The sequence below is a fragment of the Schistocerca piceifrons genome, chromosome 5, assembly GCF_021461385.2.
Source record: "Schistocerca piceifrons isolate TAMUIC-IGC-003096 chromosome 5, iqSchPice1.1, whole genome shotgun sequence".
NCBI lineage: Eukaryota > Metazoa > Arthropoda > Insecta > Orthoptera > Acrididae > Schistocerca > Schistocerca piceifrons.
Window position 1 is genome coordinate 422404292 of NC_060142.1, and position 20475 is coordinate 422424766.

Genomic DNA, 20475 nt, shown 5'->3' on the forward strand with positions numbered 1-20475 from the left:
CTGCTACAGCAGATTTGCTTGGCTGCAGTAAGCGTGTGTGACGCTTTTTCCCTATACACCGGTCCTCCACGAACCTGTTTGGGTGACCCAAATATGACATGTCATAACTGCAAAAGACATGGTAAACACCCTTGTCACTCAGACCAGTATCATCCTTTATAGACCCTAAAAGCGCCCTGATCTTAGATGATGGATGAATAACGCACTTCGAACCGTGTTTCTGCACAATATCACCAATCACGTTGGAAATCCGAATCTTGGCGTCATGTGCGGGCGCCTATCGTGTATGACTTCAGGTCATGACTATTAATGATTTAGGGAACGTCACACAGGTACGTCACAAATATCCTGTACCCTCATGTATTGCGTCTCATGCGAAACTATCGTGGTGCCATTTTTTCAACAGGACAATTCTCGTCCACACGTGGCACATGTCTCTATCAACAGCCTGCATGGTACCGAGTTACTCCCGAGGCCAGTAGGATCTATTGGGGTGTCTCCAATAGAACGTGTTTGAGACCAGCTGGGACGTCAACCCTTCACAGTACCATTACCCTGGATATACAAGACCAGTTACAACAGGTGTGGGCCAGTTTGCCTCAGGAGATGGTACAACGGCTTCATGACAACTTTCCGAATCGATTCAGAGCAAGCATTCAGGCCTGACGGGTGCAACGTCATACTGATAAGTGGGCTAATACTGCCATGCCAAGTTCTTTATAAATTTGACTTGGTTTTGTAACCACTGCAATGACATCACATGGTCTCTCAACCCGAAAAGTTTCCTTTTTTTTCCTCCTCCCCTTCTGGGAGCTACATATTTTTTGTCAGGCATTGTATCTTCCATTAGGTATCAGGTCACCCTGACAAAAATCACTTTCAATAGTAGCTGAAACGTTTGTTCATGGTTGTGCAATATCATACGGTTTACAGCCTAAAAAAATTTCACTCAAACTGACTTCCGCGAAAATCCGACGACTTACACCCCACGGAGAGGTCTGAGGTTTAGCCAAGAATGTTTGCTGCTCACGCTTGAAATGAAACTTTGTACGACCGCTCACATGCCAGCAATATCTGGAGTTGATAATTTCTGACAAAAGCTCTCTCGAATCTGTTTTTGTAGTTATCTCGTAAAATGATCTGTGCACTCTTTAAAGAAGTAACGAAGTTCACAACAGAGACATTAAATTGATTACTGACTCCAAGGACTTCCGTTATCATGCATATAGATAAGCAAAAACTTAATGGACTTGCTTAAAGTGGGCTCAGTAGGCTATGAACGTGACAGCAAAGACAAGTGAAAAGTCTGTTAAGATCAGGGATCTGTTTTCTTTAATTGCGGTAAATTAAAACTGAACGATCTTTTTGGATCAAATAATTCACTGTCACGTCATCTGTTTGTTTTTAGCTATATCTGTCAAGAAGCAACCGTGGTGTTCTCGTGGGTAGAGCACTAGACTCCAGCCCTGGAGGTCCCGGATTCAATCCCAGGTAGGAGAGGGGATCTTACATACTTCCGGTCCCTACAGGACGGCCCCAGCTCCACTCAGCCTGCTAAGGAATTGAGTATCTGGGATTTTTCCCGGGGGTTAAAGGCGGCCCGGACGATGGGTTCGCCACCTTCTCCCTCCTACTGCCGCGACGAGCGGAAGTCTGCAATTAGTCGCAGTCATGCCAGAGGCCCATTCACGGTTTGAACGTAACAGACATTTTTTTTCGTTTTGTCAATTTTACGTTTTGTCTCCAATTTTTGTAGGAGATGTAACAGCAGGTATTCATTTGTGTGAAACCGTTTACCTTAAACTATCACACTGCAGCACAATCTATACCATAAAACTCGCGTAAAGAAATTGGTCTACATTGTTCTGATTTGTAAGGTTCCAGCTTTTTAAGAAGGAAATCGCTTTTGCTACAGCCATTCCTCAAGTATTTTGGCTCCAGGAAATACTGAATGACAGTGCAGTTCAAAATATAAGCAGATATTCCCAATTACACATACAGACCGAATTAGTAAATCACAGGTAACATGTCGGTAGTACCGTGTAGCACAGCTTCTAGCCTCGATATGGTCCCAAATCGGAGAGGAACAGATGCACAAGTTTCTTCAGGTACGCCACATCCAGCATAAGCCATTCATTGACGATCCAGTAGGACGTAGAGCTACCAAATTGCCGAGATCTGCTTTACCAAGTCTCACCTGCTGTTCTTAAGAGTATCACACATTTCCTAATGTATTAAGATCATTCGAGGTGCTACAGAGTACCTGAGAGTTCGTCAAACCGTGGACATATGGATGCCGTCATGTGAACACAGTTACTGTTACCTCGGAGTGTCCACAGCACACTCATCATGAAGATATGGATAAGAGGGCAACACGTAGACACCGATAATGCTGCTCCATAATAATGGTCCATGTTCACGGTAACCTGATTGAGTTGGCCCCGAATCGTGGTACGAGAAACACCTCCGAAAGATCAGAGAACCCCCAGAACTGTATGTTAAGCTTTTCATTGCGCCATAGCTGCTCTCTACGGCTTCTATTACGTGGAAAGAGGCAAAACCACGACTCTTTGTATTACAATGCACGGCTTCAGACACCAACTCCAATTCCTGTGTTGTCCCGCTTACTAAAGAAGTGTAGCTTTATGCGATGCTCTGGCTTCTCTATAAGATGCGTAAATCCCCAAATGTCAATAACTACTTCTCAGTCTTATTCATCACATCATTCTCTAACATTTTGAAGAAGGTAATGCACTTCGGGCTTGTCACACGCCTTTGTAGTAATGTTGTTGTTGTTGTGGTCTTCAGTCCTGAGACTGGTTTGATGCAGCTCTCCATGTTACTCTATCACGTGCAAGCTTCTTCATCTCCCAGTACCTACTGCAACCTACATCCTTCTGAATCTGCTTAGTGTATTCATCTCTTGGTCTCCCCCTACGATTTTTACCTTCCACGCTGCCCTCCAATACTAAATTGGTGATCCCTTGATGCCTCAGAACATGTCCTACCAACCGATCCCTTCTTCTGGTCAAGTTGTGCCACAAACTCCTCTTCTCCCCAATCCTATTCAGTACCTCCTCATTAGTTATGTGATCTACCCATCTAATCTTCAGCATTCTTCTGTAGCACCACATTTCGAAAGCTTCTATTCTCTTCTTGTCCAAAGTATTTACCGTCCATGTTTCACTTCCATACATGGCTACACTCCATACAAATACTTTCAGAAATGACTTCCTGACACTTAAATCTATACTCGATGTTAACAAATTTCTCTTCTTCAGAAACGCTTTCCTTGCCATTGCCAGTCTACATTTTATATCCTCTCTACTTCGACCATCATCAGTTATTTTGCTCCCCAAATAGCAAAACTCCTTTACTACTTTAAGTGTCTCATTTCCTAATCTAATACCCTCAACATCACCCGACTTAATTTGACTACATTCCATTATCCTCGTTTTGCTTTTGTTGATGTTCATCTTATATTCTCCCTTCAAGACACCATCCATTCCGTTCAACTGCTCTTCCAAGTCCTTTGCTGTCTCTGACAGAATTACAATGTCATCGGCGAACCTCAAAGTTTTTATTTCTTCTCCATGGATTTTAATACCTACTCCGAATTTTTCTTTTGTTTCCTTTACTGCTTGCTCCATATACAGATTGAATAACATCGGGGAGAGGCTACAACCCTGTCTTACTCCCTTCCCAACCACTGCTTCCCTTTCATATCCCTCGACTCTTATAACTGCCATCTGGTTTCTGTACAAATTGTAAATAGCCTTTCGCTCCCTGTATTTTACCCCTGCCACCTTTAGAATTTGAAAGAGAGTATTCCAGTTAACGTTGTCAAAAGCTTTCTCTAAGTCTACAAATGCTAGAAACGTAGGTTTGCCTTTCCTTAATCTTTCTTCTAAGATAAGTCGTAAGGTCAGTATTGCCTCACGTGTTCCAGTGTTTCTACGGAATCCAAACTGATCTTCCCCGAGGTCGGCTTCTACTAGTTTTTCCATTCGTCTGTAAAGAATTCGTGTTAGTATTTTGCAGCTGTGGCTTATTAAACTGATTGTTCGGTAATTCTCACATCTGTCAACACCTGCTTTCTTTGAGATTGGAATTATTATATTCTTCTTGAAGTCTGAGGGTATTTCGCCTGTTTCATACATCTTGCTCACCAGATGGTAGAGTTTTGTCAGGACTGGCGCTCCCAAGGCCGTCAGTAGTTCCAATGGAATGTTGTCTACTCCGGGGGCCTTGTTTCGACTCAGGTCTTTCAGTGCTCTGTCAAACTCTTCACGCAATATCGTATCTCCCATTTCATCTTCACCTACATCCTCTTCCACTTCCATAATTTTGTCCTCAAGTACATCGCCCTTGTATAGATCCTCTATATAATCCTTCCACCTTTCTGCCTTCCCTTCTTTGCTTAGAACTGGGTTTCCATCTGAGCTCTTGATTTTCATACAAGTGGTTCTCTTATCTTCAAAGGTCTCTTTAATTTTCCTGTAGGCAGTATCTATCTTACCCCTAGTGAGATAAGTCTCTACATCCTTACATTTGTCCTCTATCCATCCCTTCTTAGCCATTTTGCACTTCCTGTCGATCTCATTTTTGAGACGTTTGTATCTCTTTTTGCCTGCTTCATTTACTGCATTTTTATATTTTCTCCTTTCATCAATTAAATTCAATATTTCTTCTGTTACCCAAGGATTTCTACTAGCCCTTGTCTTTTTACCTACTTGATCCTCTGCTGCCTTCACTACTTCATCCCTCAAAGCTACCCATTCTTCTTCTACTGTGTTTCTTTCCCCCATTCCTGTCAATTGTTCCCTTATGCTCTCCCTGAAACTCTGAACAACCTCTGGTTCTTTCAGTTTATCCAGGTCCCATCTCCTTAAATTCCCACCTTTTTGCAGTTTCTTCAGTTTTAATCTACAGGTCATAACCAATAGATTGTGGTCAGAGTCCACATCTGCCCCTGGAAATGTCTTACAATTTGAAACCTGGTTCCTAAATCTCTGTCTTACCATTATATAATCTATCTGATACCTTTTAGTATCCCAGGGTTCTTCCATGTATACAACCTTCTATCACGATTCTTAAACCAAGTGTTAGCTATGATAAAGTCGTGCTCTGTGTAAAATTCTACCAGGCGGCTTCCTCTTTCATTTCTTAGCCCCAGTCCATATTCACCTACTACGTTTCCTTCTCTCCCTTTTCCTACACTCGAATTCCAGTCACCCATGACTATTAAATTTTCGTCTCCCTTCACAATCTGAATAATTTCTTTTATTTCATCATACATTTCTTCAATTTCTTCGTCATCTGCAGAGCTAGTTGGCATATAAACTTGTACTAGTGTAGTAGGTGTGGGCTTCGTATCTATCTTGGCCACAATAATGCGTTCACTAAGCTGTTTGTAGTAGCTTACCCGCGTTCCTATTTTCCTATTCATTATTAAACCTACTCCTGCATTACCCCTATTTGACATTGTGTTTATAACCCTGTAGTCACCTGACCAGAAGTCTGGTTCCTCCTGCCACCGAACTTCACTAATTCCCACTATATCTAACTTTAACCTATCCATTTCCCTTTTCAAATTTTCTAACCTACCTGCCCGATTAAGGGACCTGACATTCTACGCTCCGACCCGTAGAACGCCCGTTTTCTTTCTCCTGATAACGACATCCTCTTGAGTAGTCCCCGCCCGGAGATCCGAATGGGGGACTATTTTACCTCCGGAATATTTTACCCAGGAGGACGCCACCATCATTTAATCATACAGTAAAGCTGCATGCCCTCGGGAAAAATTACGGCCGTAGTTTCCCCTTGCTTTCAGCCGTTCGCAGTACCAGCACAGCAAGGCCGTTTTGGTTATTGTTACAAGGCCAGATCAGTCAATCATCCAGACTGTTGCCCCTGCAACTACTGGAAAGGCTGCTGCCCCTCTTCAGGAACCACACGTTTGTCTGGCCTCTCAACAGATACCCCTCCGTTGTGGTTGTACCTACGGTACGGCTATCTGTATCGCTGAGGCACGCAAGCCTCCCCACCAACGGCAAGGTCCGTGGTTCATGGGGGGTTTGTAGTAATGGGATACTTAATTAACCACATTTTGGATTTCAAAACAGCCACTCTAGTGCGTTAACTATTTATTCCTTCACGAAGCACACAATAAAATCTTTAAAGAATACAATATCACCAATTACGATCATCTATGGCTTATCGAAGGTATTTGATTATGTCAGTTGCTGTATTCTACTAGAGAAGTTAAGTTTTTATTGAATAGGTAGTTTCACACATTCTCACTTAAGAAATAGAAAACAGAAAGTTGCCCTAGGCTGTTCGAGTAACACGAAGCGGGATGCCACAACGTCTGAAAGGGGAAAAATTAGGAGGATGGTTTGAAAAGTTCTTGGAATCACCACGAGAGGTCAGCGCTAGCGCAACGAGTTGCTCAAGTGATATTCGTTGGACTGTTTCCTGTAAGCACGCGCCATGTCAGTGCTCTCGGAAGAGAGCTGTGAAGGTGATGTGGTTCTGTGTATGTTCCCGCGTAGTGATTTGCGAAGATGAAAAAATATCGAGATTCGAGCAGCGTTCAAGAACTTAATGCCGATTTCCAGAATAGACTGGGGGGGTCTCTGCTTCTTCATATTCAACTGTTGCCAAGTGGACAAATGAATTTAAATTTGGTCGGAAGAGCTTAGACGATCATCCGCACAACGCACAATGGTCGGCCAATTTGTGTCACTACTCCTGAAATCATTGCAGAAGTGCACAAAATGGTCATGGAGGATCGCCGGTTGAAAGTGCGTGGTAATTGCTCACGCTTGTCAGATGTCACCTGGAAGGGTATATCACATTTTAACAGAAGAATTAGAAACGTAAAAATTAACTGCAAGATGGGTGCCGCGACTCTTGACGCGCGCGCGCACACATGTGTCGTCGCCATGTCAAAATTACGCGAACTAAAGTATGAATTGTTGCCACGACTGCCTTATTCACCTGATATGGCTCCGTCAGACTTCCATCTCTTCCCAAAATTGAAAATTTTTCGTGGTGGACGAAGATTCACTTTAAATGAAGAATTGATAGCTGCAGTTGGTAACTATTTTGCAGGCCTGGAGGAAACTCATTTTCAAGATGGGATCAAGACACTGGAACATCAATTGGACCAAGTGCATTAGTCTACACGGAGACTACATTGAAAAATAAAAATAGTCTAGATGATGTAAGTACTTTTTTCCTATTCTGTTCCGAGAACTTTTCAAACCACCCTCGCTTACTGCCTGGTCCACGTAGTTCTATCATTTTCCAACTACTGTTCTTGCTTTATGTTAATGATCCGTCCGTTTATTTAAATCAGCAGGCATGGTTAGTCCTGTTTACAGATAACACAAATAGTGTTGTGACGCTTAACAAAGAATCATGAACACAGAAAATAGTAAATGATGATTTCGTGAACGTTACTGATTGGTTCTACACAAACGGCTTAGCTCAGAAGTTTGAAAAAACACAGCTCATCCAGTACTGTCAACAATGTTCCTAGAGAGTTCTAAGTTCTTACTTGTACATATTCAGAAAATAGCAATCTGGAACAAATACATAGTAGATATAGTAGATAATACATATAGGTCCGGCAATTTTTATCATAATAATAACTGCCAATTTTGAGGATATAGAAATAACTAAGTTAATATCTTTATATATTTTCATTAACTGATGTTTTGCGAGATACTCCGCACTCAGACAAAAAGAAAGTAATTAGAATTACGGGTGGAGTTCACATACATACATCTTGCAGGCATTTCTTTAAACAGCTGGAAATAATAACACATGATTCACTTACGAAATTCGTTATCAAAAGTCCTTGTACTTTAACACACTTTCCAAATTTCTTCGTCGTTTCTTTTACTGCTTGTTAAACGTACAGCTTGAACACAGCACTGGCGAAAGGCTATACTCCGTTCTCAACTACTGCATCCTTTTCATATCTTTCGACACTTATAACTGCATGTGGTTTCTTTATAAGTTATGGATAAAATTGTGCTCCCTGCTGCTTTCCGATTTTGGAACGGTGTGTTTAAGTCAACATTGTCTAAATTTTTCCCTAACTCTACAAACAAAATAAACGTAGGTTTCAATAAATGTAGGTTTACCTTCTTCAGCTTATCTTCTAAAATAACTCGTAGGGTTAGTATGGCTCTAGTTTTGCTCCGGAACCCAAACTGACTTTCCTCGATATCGACTTCTGTAAATTTTTCTATTCTTCTGTAAATAGCTCCTGTCAGTATTTTGGAAGTGCCCTTTGTTAAAATGATGATTCGGTGATATTCACAGATGTTGGCACTTGCATTCTTTTGAAATGGAATTGTTACAGTCTTCTTGGAGTATGAGGGTATTCCGCCTGTCTGATACGAGATGAGATAGTTTTATCATGACTCAAATCATTGTGAGGGAAAGTCGTCTATTCCAGGGGTCTTGTTTCAGTTTAGGTCTTTCTGAGCTCTATCACATTCTTCTCGCATCATTGTATCTCCCACCTCACTTTCATTTACTTCCTCTTCTCTATCTATACAGTTCCACATGTCTTGTGCACCTGCAATAGGCAGTGGCATCGGTACACTTCACTTTACCAGCTAGCCATCGAAACTCTCTGTATACACATAAACAAATACACATTTGACATGAATTACATTAAAAATATTTCTCATCGCCTGGCTCCAACCAATGTTTACAGGATTTTTCCCTTCGCTGCAATGCAAATGATGGGACCGTTAATATCCTCCCTAATACACTCCTGGAAATTGAAATAAGAACACCGTGAATTCATTGTCCCAGGAAGGGGAAACTTTATTGACACATTCCTGGGGTCAGATACATCACATGATCACACTGACAGAACCACAGGCACATAGACACAGGCAACAGAGCATGCACAATGTCGGCACTAGTACAGTGTATATCCACCTTTCGCAGCAATGCAGGCTGCTATTCTCCCATGGAGACGATCGTAGAGATGCTGGATGTAGTCCTGTGGAACGGCTTGCCATGCCATTTCCACCTGGCGCCTCAGTTGGACCAGCGTTCGTGCTGGACGTGCAGACCGCGTGAGACGACGCTTCATCCAGTCCCAAACATGCTCAATGGGGGACAGATCCGGAGATCTTGCTGGCCAGGGTAGTTGACGTACACCTTCTAGAGCACGTTCGGTGGCACGGGATACATGCGGACGTGCATTGTCCTATTGGAACAGCAAGTTCCCTTGCCGGTCTAGGAATGGTAGAACGATGGGTTCGATGACGGTTTGGATGTACCGTGCACTATTCAGTGTCCCCTCGACGATCACCAGTGGTGTACGGCCAGTGTAGGAGATCGCTCCCCACACCATGATGCCGGGTGTTGGCCCTGTGTGCCTCGGTCGTATGCAGTCCTGATTGTGGCGCTCACCTGCACGGCGCCAAACACGCATACGACCATCATTGGCACCAAGGCAGAAGCGACTCTCATCGCTGAAGACGACACGTCTCCATTCGTCCCTCCATTCACGCCTGTCGCGACACCACTGGAGGCGGGCTGCACGATGTTGGGGCGTGAGCGGAAGACGGCCTAACGGTGTGCGGGACCGTAGCCCAGCTTCATGGAGACGGTTGCGAATGGTCCTCGCCGATACCCCAGGAGCAACAGTGTCCCTAATTTGCTGGGAAGTGGCGGTGCGGTCCCCTACGGCACTGCGTAGGATCCTACGGTCGTGGCGTGCATCCGTGCGTCGCTGCGGTCCGGTCCCAGGTCGACGGGCACGTGCACCTTCCGCCGACCACTGGTGACAACATCGATGTACTGTGGAGACCTCAAGCCCCAAATGTTGAGCAATTCGGCGGTACGTCCACCCGGCCTCCCGCATGCCCACTATACGCCCTCGCTCAAAGTCCGTCAACTGCACATACGGTTCACGTCCACGCTGTCGCGGCATGCTACCAGTGTTAAAGACTGCGATGGAGCTCCGTATGCCACGGCAAACTGGCTGACACTGACGGCGGCGGTGCACAAATGCTGCGCAGCTAGCGCCATTCGACGGTCAACACCGCGGTTCCTGGTGTGTCCGCTGTGCCGTGCGTGTGATCATTGCTTGTACAGCCCTCTCGCAGTGTCCGGAGCAAGTATGGTGGGTCTGACACACCGGTGTCAATGTGTTCTTTTTTCCGTTTCCAGGAGTGTATTTCCAACTGTGAGTTTAGCTTCCAATGGGTCATCATTCAAAAGCCCCCCTCTACTTTTAAGTGTGGGGTATGAAAAGCATTAAAAAACTTTCGTAATTTTGACGTCAGGTTCATTTCCTTTTTATAACCCTTCTACATATTCCTTCACCGTTTTGCTTTTCCATCTTACAAGGAGACGGCACGACCGTGGGGTCGGAGACAGCCGGCACGGTAGCTCAGCGTGTTCGGTCAGAGGATTTAGCTACCCTGTGTAACAAAAAACTGAGTGAACGAATCAACGATCAACCTGAACATGTGTCATCGGACGTCCGCCACGAACAAATTCAACGAACAATCTAGAACAAAATGAGATCAAAAAAAGAAAAAAAAGGTGTTTAGGGCTCGGATTCTTACGCCAAAGGTCTCGTGTTCGATTCCTCCTCTGGCACTTTTTTTCTTCTGTTTCATTTTCTTTGGTTATTCCACAAATTATTCAGAAAGTTTCCCAAACCTAAATTATCTTTAACAAATTAGTTTCATTATTGAATAAAAATTATTTTCTTTTTGTCCAACAATACAATTCATGACGGTGGGTTTTCCATTTTTCATTGTAAAGTATACCAGGAGAAACATTCCTTTTTAATCAGAATAACAAAGTCGATTGGAAAACATTCAATTTTAATACATATAATAATTATAAACAAGAACTGCAGTGGTAACTATCGTAAAAACAAACAAAGCAATAATTTTTGCGACATCTTGCGCAACATATAAAAGTGGAATTTTTACAATCACAGGGCGTTTGAAATAAATCTGTACAAAAACATGGCCCACTAACATTTACGAAAATGTTTCGAGTTTATGACAATTTTGAGGCAAACCAGGCATATTGAATCATGTCTCTGAATATTGGTGACGATAATTGATGATGAATTATAGAATGAATTTCTGTACGATCTTCCCGGGAATTAATTTCACGATTCTCCTGTAACAATGCGCTGCAATTTTGCAAGCAACAGAAGGAAAAAAAAGTGCCAGAGGAGGAATCGAAGCGAGACCTTTGGCGAAAGGGTCTGAGCGCTAACCATGTAGGCCAGACGGCGGCTCGGCAGTGGACTAACATTTTACACTCATAAGGCACCTAGGAAACTTTGGATCGATTTTTCTCGGGATTTTCCGAGTAGTACGTCCTAATATTTTAACCACGTGAGGTGTTAGGGGTCCTCTTTCACCACACAAAATTGCGGACAAATCCCCGACCTCACGGTCGTGCCGCCTCCTTGTTAGTACTGACTTGCTAGATGTCTTGATATTCATACAGTTGTTACTTTTTTCTCCAAGGATCTCTAATTATCCTATAGAAAGCATCTACTTTTCCCCAAGTCATGAATGCTTATACAGTTTCTGCTTTGCCATCTTGAATTTTCTGTCAGTCTCGTTGTTAGACCTCTTTATTCACCTTTGCCTGCTTCATCAGCTGTATTTTTATTCTCCTTCCATCATATAAACCGAATATCTCGAATGTTATCCAAGGGTCTTGTCTTTTTACCTGTTTGATCATATGATGCCTTCACTATTACACCTCTCAAGAGTACCCATTCATCTTCTATTGTTTTCCTTATTCCTATTTCAGTAAAACGTTGTCTAATACTTCCTTTGCGACTTTCAACAAACTCTGGTTATTTCAATTTGTACAGGTCCAATATTCTTTCGTTCCTAATTTTCTGCTATTTCACCGATAAATTGTACTTGGAGTACTCATTTGCCTCCGATTTCGAAATCTCTGTTTTATAATTATACAGGGCGAGTCAAAAAGGAATTCAGAACTTTAGAACGACGTAGAAAGTTATTGAGACAACTTACAGAATCGATAGATGTGTCATTTTGCAGCAAACAACCTCTAGTTTGATTCATATGCTGCATCAGTATCCCATTCCGCCACCAGGAGCGCCAGTGTAGTGCACAGTTAAAATGGCTTCTGACACTGGTGTGGAGTGTGCTCACTGTGTGTTTTGGTTTCATGAAACGATTCGGCGTAATTTTTGCACCGAATACGCTAAAGAACCTCCAAACAGGCCTACAATTTACTCTTCGCACAAGAAATTTGTTGAGATTGGTTGATCACTTCGACATGATAAATCACCAGATCGACCGTAAGTCGATGATCATGTCGAACAGTTTAAGGAGAGCTTTGCCATCAACCCACAAAAAAACAATGCGACACGCGCCTCACGAGACTGGCATTCCAAAAAAGACTGAGTACATTCTATATGTTTACGCTTGAAACCATACAGATTCCTAATAGCACAGCACATTAGTGGTGCAGATAAGGTTGCTCGTGGGGAACTCTGGATAGAGGACGACGAGACATTCCTGAAAACAATAATCTTCAGCAATGAGTCTCTATTTCCTATCAGTGGCATGATGAGCACCCACAACTGCAGAATATGGGACAGCGAAAATCCGTATGCAACGCTGAAACGTTATCTGTTTTATGCCCTTAGCAAACTGTAAGTGCACTGCCCTTTCTTCTTCAAAAGAAAACTGTCACTGGTTTGTGTATCAGGATATGCTTGAAAACCTTTAACTCCACACAACGATGAAGATGACCAAGATGAGATGGTTTACTACCAGAAATACGGTGCACCACCTCATTTCCTCCTCATGGAAGTTCTAAGTTTCCTTGATAATCGCTTGCTAGGTCGGTGGATTGGCCGTGAAGGGCCAATCGCATGACCACCTCGCTCCTCAGACTTGACACCACTGGACTTCTTTCTATGGGGTTTCATTTCCTTCCCTACTAAACAATTTAGGGGACCTGAAGAATTGATGCTGCCATTGCACAACTTAAACCCAATTTGCTCCAATGAGTGTAGGAGGAACAGATTACTGGTGGGATGTTTGCACATCAGAAATGGTAGTCAAATCGAACCAAAACGATACTGGATACTTTTATGTGAAACCTGAGGTTGTTTGCCACAAAATGATACATCTGCTGATTCTGTAAGTTACCTCAATGAATTTCCATATCTTTCCAACGCTGCAAAGTGATTTTTGTATTACCCTGTATAATCTGTTTGAAACCTTCTGATGTCTCCAGGCCTCTTCCTGTACACAACCTTCTTTAATGATTATGAGACTAAATATTAGCAATGATTAAATTGTACTTTGTGAAAAATTCTACCAGGTGGCTTCTCCATTCATTCTTTTTGTCTAGTTCATGTTTTCCTACCATTTTTCCTTCTTGTCCTTTTCCTACTACCGAATTCCAGTCGCCAATAACAATTAAATTTTCATCTCCCTTACTATCTGAATAGTTTTGTTTATTTCATCATACATTTGTTCAATCTCTCTATCATATGTGGAGCTAATAGGTTTATAAACTTGAACTAATGTAGTGGGTATTGTATTTGTGTCTGTCTTGGTTATTATAATGTATTCAAATAGCTTATCCGTATTCCTACTTTCTCATTCATTACTAGACCTACCTCTATTCGATTTTGTAGTGATAACCCTGTACTGACATGACCAGAAGTTCGTTCTTCTTGCCATCGCACTTCACCAATTTCAACTACATCTGATTTTATCATATCCATTTATCTTATTTAATTCTCTAACCTACCCACCCAGTTAAGGGCTCTAACTTTCCAAGCTTCGGCCCATAGAATCCTAATTTTGTTTTCCTGATGACAATATCTTCCCGAGTAGTTCCCTCCAGGGGAATAGAATTGGGTACTATTTAACTTCTGGAACATTATATCCAGGAGGATCCCATCGTCATTAAGCCATAGCGTGCAACTGCATGTCCTCTGGAACTATAAAGCCTATAGTTTACCTTTGCTTTCAGCAGTTCACACCAATTTTTGTTTCTCGTGACGACAACATCCTCCTGTGTAGTTCCCACCTGGAGAACCGAATGGGGTGCTGTTTAACAGCTAGTGCCCGTGAAAATGCTAGAAAGGTCTCTCTTCAGGAACCACATGTTTGTCTGGCCACTCCGATGTAGTTGCATCAATGGTAACATTACCTGTATCACAGAAGCATACAAGCTCCCGCAGAATACAATGCTGCAAAATGTGTTCATATTCTTCCACTTGTAGCGTTTTCTTAAGCACAATAACGTGACCATACATTAAGCACGAAAAATATTCCGATACCGTAACACTAGCTTTCCTATTGACACTACACGTGACGGCAGATAACATTTTCCAGGTATTCGCCACACCCAAAACCTTCTGTCGATATAGCGTTATTCACCACTATAAATCACTCGTTTACAGTCATCCACTGTGCTATGGAGTCGTTCTTTACACCACGGCAAGCGTCGCTTAGCAGTGGTATCGCTTATCAGTAACTGTTTGTCCTTTATGGTTCAAAATGGTTCAAATGGCTCTGAGCACTATGCGACTTAACCTCTGAGGTCATCAGTCGCCTAGAACTTAGAACTAATTAAACCTAACTAACCTAAGGACATCACACACATCCATGCCCGAGGCAGGATTCGAACCTGCGACCGTAGCGGTCGCTCGGTTCCAGACTGTAGCGCCTAGAACCGCACGGCCACTCCGGCCGGCTGTACACTATGCCCCAATTTCTTTGAGCTACCTACGCACAGTCTTTGGGCTAGATGGACTGCTGGTAGCACTTTCGCTCTCACAAGTGATTCCCTTTACTGATTCCTACGATTTCTTACAACCACCCTCCGCAATGTTCGATGGTTCCTGCCCTAGGAAAAAAGAAGAATATTCGAAATTCTTCCAATCCATCTGTGGCACGAATCAGCAAACCAGTTTTTAATAGTATTAGCTGAAAACAGTTTTGGTTGCAATTTTAGTTTTTTTACTTATAAACTACGCGTTTCACCTTATTTAGGCATCTTCAGGCTGATCTTAATTTGGTATTTCTTAGGACGATCCTTTAGGCAGTGTACGTAGGCGATGTTGGCCTGATGTACTCGACGACACCCTTAGCTACACTAAAGGATCGGCCCAAGAAATACCAAATTAAGATCAGCCTAAAAATGCCTAAATAAGGCGACACGCGTAGTTGGTAAATAAAAAAAGTAAAATTGCAACCAAGACTGTTTACTAATAATACTAAGAATATTCGACATCGAGGTCATTGGAGATGGCGCACGAGCTCGGATTGTGGCAAGGACAGAGAAGGAAACCGGTCGTGCCCTTTCAAAGGAACCATCCCAGCATTTGCCTGGAGCGATTTAGGGAAATCACGGAAAACCTAAATCAGGATGGCCGGACGTGGGATTGAACCGTCGTCCTCCCGAATGCGAGTCCAGAGTGCTAACCACTGCGCCACCTATCTCGGTTCGATGGTCCCTGCCCTTCAGGCAGGGGAGAGTCTTGTGGAGTGAAAAAGTTTTCAGACTTTCTCCTCCAACCAACCCAGTAATACAAATTTAAAATATTTTCTTGTCCCGTTTTAAAATGATACTAATCGTAGCAATCATTTTGTATACTACAGTTTTTTTCTGAAATTACAAAAATTACTCCAAAAGAAAAAGCTTTTTTCCTAATGTCAAAACTGTTTCTAGGTACAACATGGTCATGCGCCTAGGGACAAATATTCTATTCAAATTTAAAAGTGTTTCTGTAGAAAAGATCTCGTCTCTACTGTATACAGGATGAACGCTAGTACAAAACCGACAAATTGCAGGTATGGATTCTTGACTGGAAATGGAGGAAGAAAGATGTTATGAATATGTGTCCACAAATGCATCGTTACCAAGGTAGATGGCGTTGACTAATAAAAGTTCCCCTGACCGCTTGCCGTGCGTTCCCTGTGTGTTGCAGGCTGTGTGATTGATGCAGTGTACTGTAAGCAGCAGAATGGTCCGGTCTTCGTGTCGGGAACAGGCCAAGATGGGCTTTGTGTACGGCCAAGCAGATGGAAACGGTCGAGAGGCAGCACAGCTATACCAAAACAAGTATCCTCACAGACACCAACCACATCACACAATATGTCAATCCTATTTTGGGCGTTTGTGTGAACATGGGTCCTTTCAGACAGACGAACGTGCAGGGAGGCGGCGGACTATGCGTGCATCAGATTTTGAGGACCGGTTTCCTGCCTCTCGACCGTTTCCCTATGCTAGGGCGTACGCAAATACCATCTCGGCTTGTTGCAGACGTGCATACCGGACCATTCTGCTCCCTACAGTACGCTGCAGCCTGCAACACACAAGGAGCAGAAGGTGAGTGGTCAGAGGAACTGTCATTCGTCAGCGCCATCTATCTTGGCAACAATGAATTCCCGGACACATATTCGTAGGATCTCTTTTCGTTCACTTCCAGTCAGGAACCTGTCCCTGCAGTTTTTCGTTTTTATTAATGTTCACCCTATACAGACCCTAATAGTCTATGCGTTACATTATGACTCTACCACACACTAACAATCAAAAAACCAGTTACAAGCTACATACGTTGTGAAACAGAAGCTATTGGTAAGTAACAGAAATTTCGCTTTTGAAGACAGGAAAAATTGACAGAACATTTTGTAAACGCATTTCATTTGCAACTATTGCGTGTTTCATGATAGAAGACCTTCTGTTTCAAGGTACAAGATGGTGCACGACGGACGAAGTATGGCCTAACCGTCCACAAGTTACGTGACTTGTTTTAAAAATGTACAGAATCTTACTCGCCATAAAACACTGTAACTGGGGAATTAACAATACTCTCGAAATAGTTTTAATGGACAATACAGCACTTACATATAAAGTACTCGTAATACTTACTAACTCTGCACAAGAAGACGAGCTGTTGTCTCACACCAAGAGAAACAGTCATGTGTATTTTTTCATGTGATTCTAAAATCACTCACTAGACTGAAACACCGTTCAAGAAACTCATGTATTCCTTGATACACTCTGCTTCAGGTACAATGCTCTACCTTGTATGAGGTATTCCTGGAGATGTGGTTGTTCCTTCGCGTTTCCACTTCACAATCACATCAACAACAGTCGACTTGGACAGCTTTAGAAGGGTTGAAGTATACCTGACGAATCAATTATTCAGGTGACATCTCACAACTAGTCCACATTCGAAGTGACTGAGCTCTCCTGAGCAACCCTCTCTGCAGTTACTGTTTCTCTACTGACAAGACAATACTCCACGCCCCCTTTTATACTATCTCCTTGAGTGACATATACTAAGGCGACAAGTCGTGGGATAACGACATGCACATATTTAGATATCGATAGTACCGCGTATACAAGGTATGAAAGAGCAGTGCAATGGCGTAGATGACATTCGCACTCAGGTGATTCATTTGAATAGGTTTCTGAGGTGATTGTGACCAGACGACAGGAATTAACAGACTGTGGACGTGGCATGGTAGTTGGAGCTGGACGCATGAGCATTCCATTTCGGAAATCGTTAAGGAATTCAATATTCTGTGACGCACAGTGTCAAGAGCGTGATGATAATACCAAGTCTCAGACATTGTCTCTCACCACAGACAACTCAGTGGCCGACGGCCTTCACTTAACGACCATCTACCTGCGTTTGCGCAAAGTTGTCAGTGCTAACAGACAAGCAACACAGCGTGAAACAATCGCAGAAATCCGTGTAGGACGTACGACGAACGTATCCGTAAGGACAGTGTGGCGAAATGTGGCGTTAATGGGCTGTGGCAGCAGACGACCGACGCGAGTGCCTTTGCTAACGGCACAACATGGCCTGCAGCTCCTCTCCTGCGCTCGTGATCGTACCGGTTGGACCCTAGACGACTGGAAAACTGACTCCCGATTTCAGCTGGTAAGAGCTGATGATATGATTAGAGTGTGGTGCAGACCCCACGAAACCACGAGTCCAAGTTGTCAACAAGGCACTGTGCAAGCTGATAGGGGCTCCATAATGGTGTTGGCTGTGTTTACATAGAATGGACTGGATCCTCTGGTCCAACTGAACCGATCACTGACTGGAAATGGTTATGTTCGACTACTTGGAGGCCATTTGCAGCTATTCATGGACTTAATTTTCCCAAACAACGATATGCCATATCACTGGGCCACAACTGTTCGCGAGTGGCTTGAGAAAGATTCTGGTCTATCGGAGTGAACAGTTTGGCCACAGATCCCCCAACATGAATCCTATGGAACATTTGTGGGACTTAATCAAGCTATCAGTTTGTATACAAAATCCTGCACCAGCAACACTTTCACAATAATTGTGAATGGCTCGAGAGGCAGGATGGCTCAGTACTTCTGCAGGGGGCTTCCATCGACTTGTTGAATCCATTCCACGTCGAGGTGCTGCACTAGGCTGGGAAAAACGAGGTACCACACGATATTACGAGGTATCCCGTGTCTTTTGTCACATCAGTGTATAGTGATCCATTCTTCATCGCATAGGTGTTCAAAATGGTTCAAATGGCTCTGAGTACTATGGGACTCAACATCTGAGGTCATCAGTCCCCTAGAACTGAGAACTACTTAAACCTAAGTAACCTAAGGACATCACACACATCCATGCACGAGGCAGGATTCGAACCTGCGACCGTAGTGTCACGCGGTTCCAGATTGAAGCGCCTAGAACCGCACGGCCACACTGGCCGGCTCGCATAGGTGTGACTGGGTACCTTTGCTCAGACAGTGTAAATGGAAACCAGACAATCTATCATACAGGGGACGTGTGTTCACTAAGCACCTAGATGGGACTAGTTGAATACTTTCTGAATACGAATGAAAGTGCAATAAACTGTATTTGTAAGTTAGATGTTTCTTTACGAATGTTTCCCTGCTTTATGTTCATTAATGTGACTTGTAATTCCGTTGTTTTATGGAAACGAGTGCAGCCGTTCTTTTGTGTGGCAGAGGCGGCAGCAGCGACTGCGGGGCGTCCATCGTGAGCAGCATGTATGCGCTGACCTCTGCCCGCTGCATCGTGGAGGGCGATATCTACAGCATGCAGGTCCGGGCCGGCAGTTCGAGCCGGGGCAGCGGCGGCTCGTTGTACACGGTCGCGGTCATATTCTGGCACGCTAGCTTCGACGGCTTCGACAACGACATCGGCGGGCTGCGCGTCTCCGAGCCCTTCGTCTTCGGCCCCGACGTGCAAGCCATACCCGTCACCTGGAACGAGACGGCAGTAGGGAGCCCCGCCACGGTCGCCGGTTGGGGCGCCTCCTCGGCTGACGGCAGTCTCCCCTCTGAGCTCCAGGCAGTCACCGTCGAAATCATAGACACCGCCGCATGCAATGCCACATACGGGAACCTCACCATCAATATGATCTGTGCCGGAGTGAGTGAAGGCGGCAAGGACTTTTGTGCGGGCGACGAGGGCAGTGCCCTAGTGTCCGGTTCGGAGCAGGTGGGAATCGTCTCCTGGAACAGCGGATGTGGGCTACCCGGCTATCCTGGGGTCTATACCTACGTTGTACCCTTGCGCATCTGGATTTATGGGATTCTTGGTGGAGTCTAATGCACCTGTTTAGTGTATCATCTCGCTGCTAGTGTACAGAACATCATGTCTCTCTCTCTCTCTCTCTCTCTCTCTCTCTCTCTCTCTCTCTCTCTCTCTCTCTCTCTCCACTTGTAAACAAGCAACGTTTTCAATAAAGTACACTATACAGTCAATTCGGCTCCCAGGTTTCTCTTATTAATGTACATACAGTATTACACGCGACACTTTCGATATACACTACTGGCCATTAAAATTGCTACACCGAGAAGAAATGCAGATGATAAACGGGTATTCATTGGACAAATATATTATATAAGAACTGACATGTGATTACTTTTTTACGCAATTTGGGTGAATAGATTCTGAGAAATCAGTACCCAGAACAACCACCTCTGGCCTTGATAACGGCCTTGATACGTCTGGGCATTGAGTGAAACGGAGCTTGGATTGTGTGTACAGTTACAGCTGTCCATGCAGCTTCAACACGATACCACAGTTCATCAAGAGTAGTGACTGGCGTATTGTGACAAGCCAGTTGCTTGGCCACCATTGACCAGACGTTTCCAATTGGTGAGGGATCTAGAGAATGTGCTGGCCAGGGCAGCAGCCGAACATTTTCTGTATCCAGAAAGGCCCGTACAGGACCTGCAACATGCGGTCTTGCATTATCCTGCTGAAATGTAGGGTTTCGCAGGGATCGAATGAAGGGTAGAACCACGGGTCGTAACACATCTGAAATGTAACGTCCACTGTTCAAAGTGCCGACAATGCGACTAAGAGGTGACCGAGACGTGTAACCAATGGCACCCAATACCATCACGTCGGGTGATACGCCAGTATGGCGATGACGAATACAC

The 20475-nt window shown here is 43.8% G+C and overlaps 1 protein-coding gene across 1 annotated transcript in view; it reads left to right on the plus strand.

Moving 5' to 3' along the window:
* LOC124799055 (transmembrane protease serine 9-like) overlaps positions 1-19636 on the plus strand; it is a 171066-nt gene extending 151430 nt beyond the window's left edge. Inside the window, exon 4 of the mRNA XM_047262593.1 lies at positions 19030-19636. Within this exon, the coding sequence (XP_047118549.1) occupies positions 19030-19636 (607 nt within the window). The remainder of the gene's footprint in view (positions 1-19029) is intronic.
* The last annotated feature ends 839 nt before the right edge of the window (positions 19637-20475 follow it).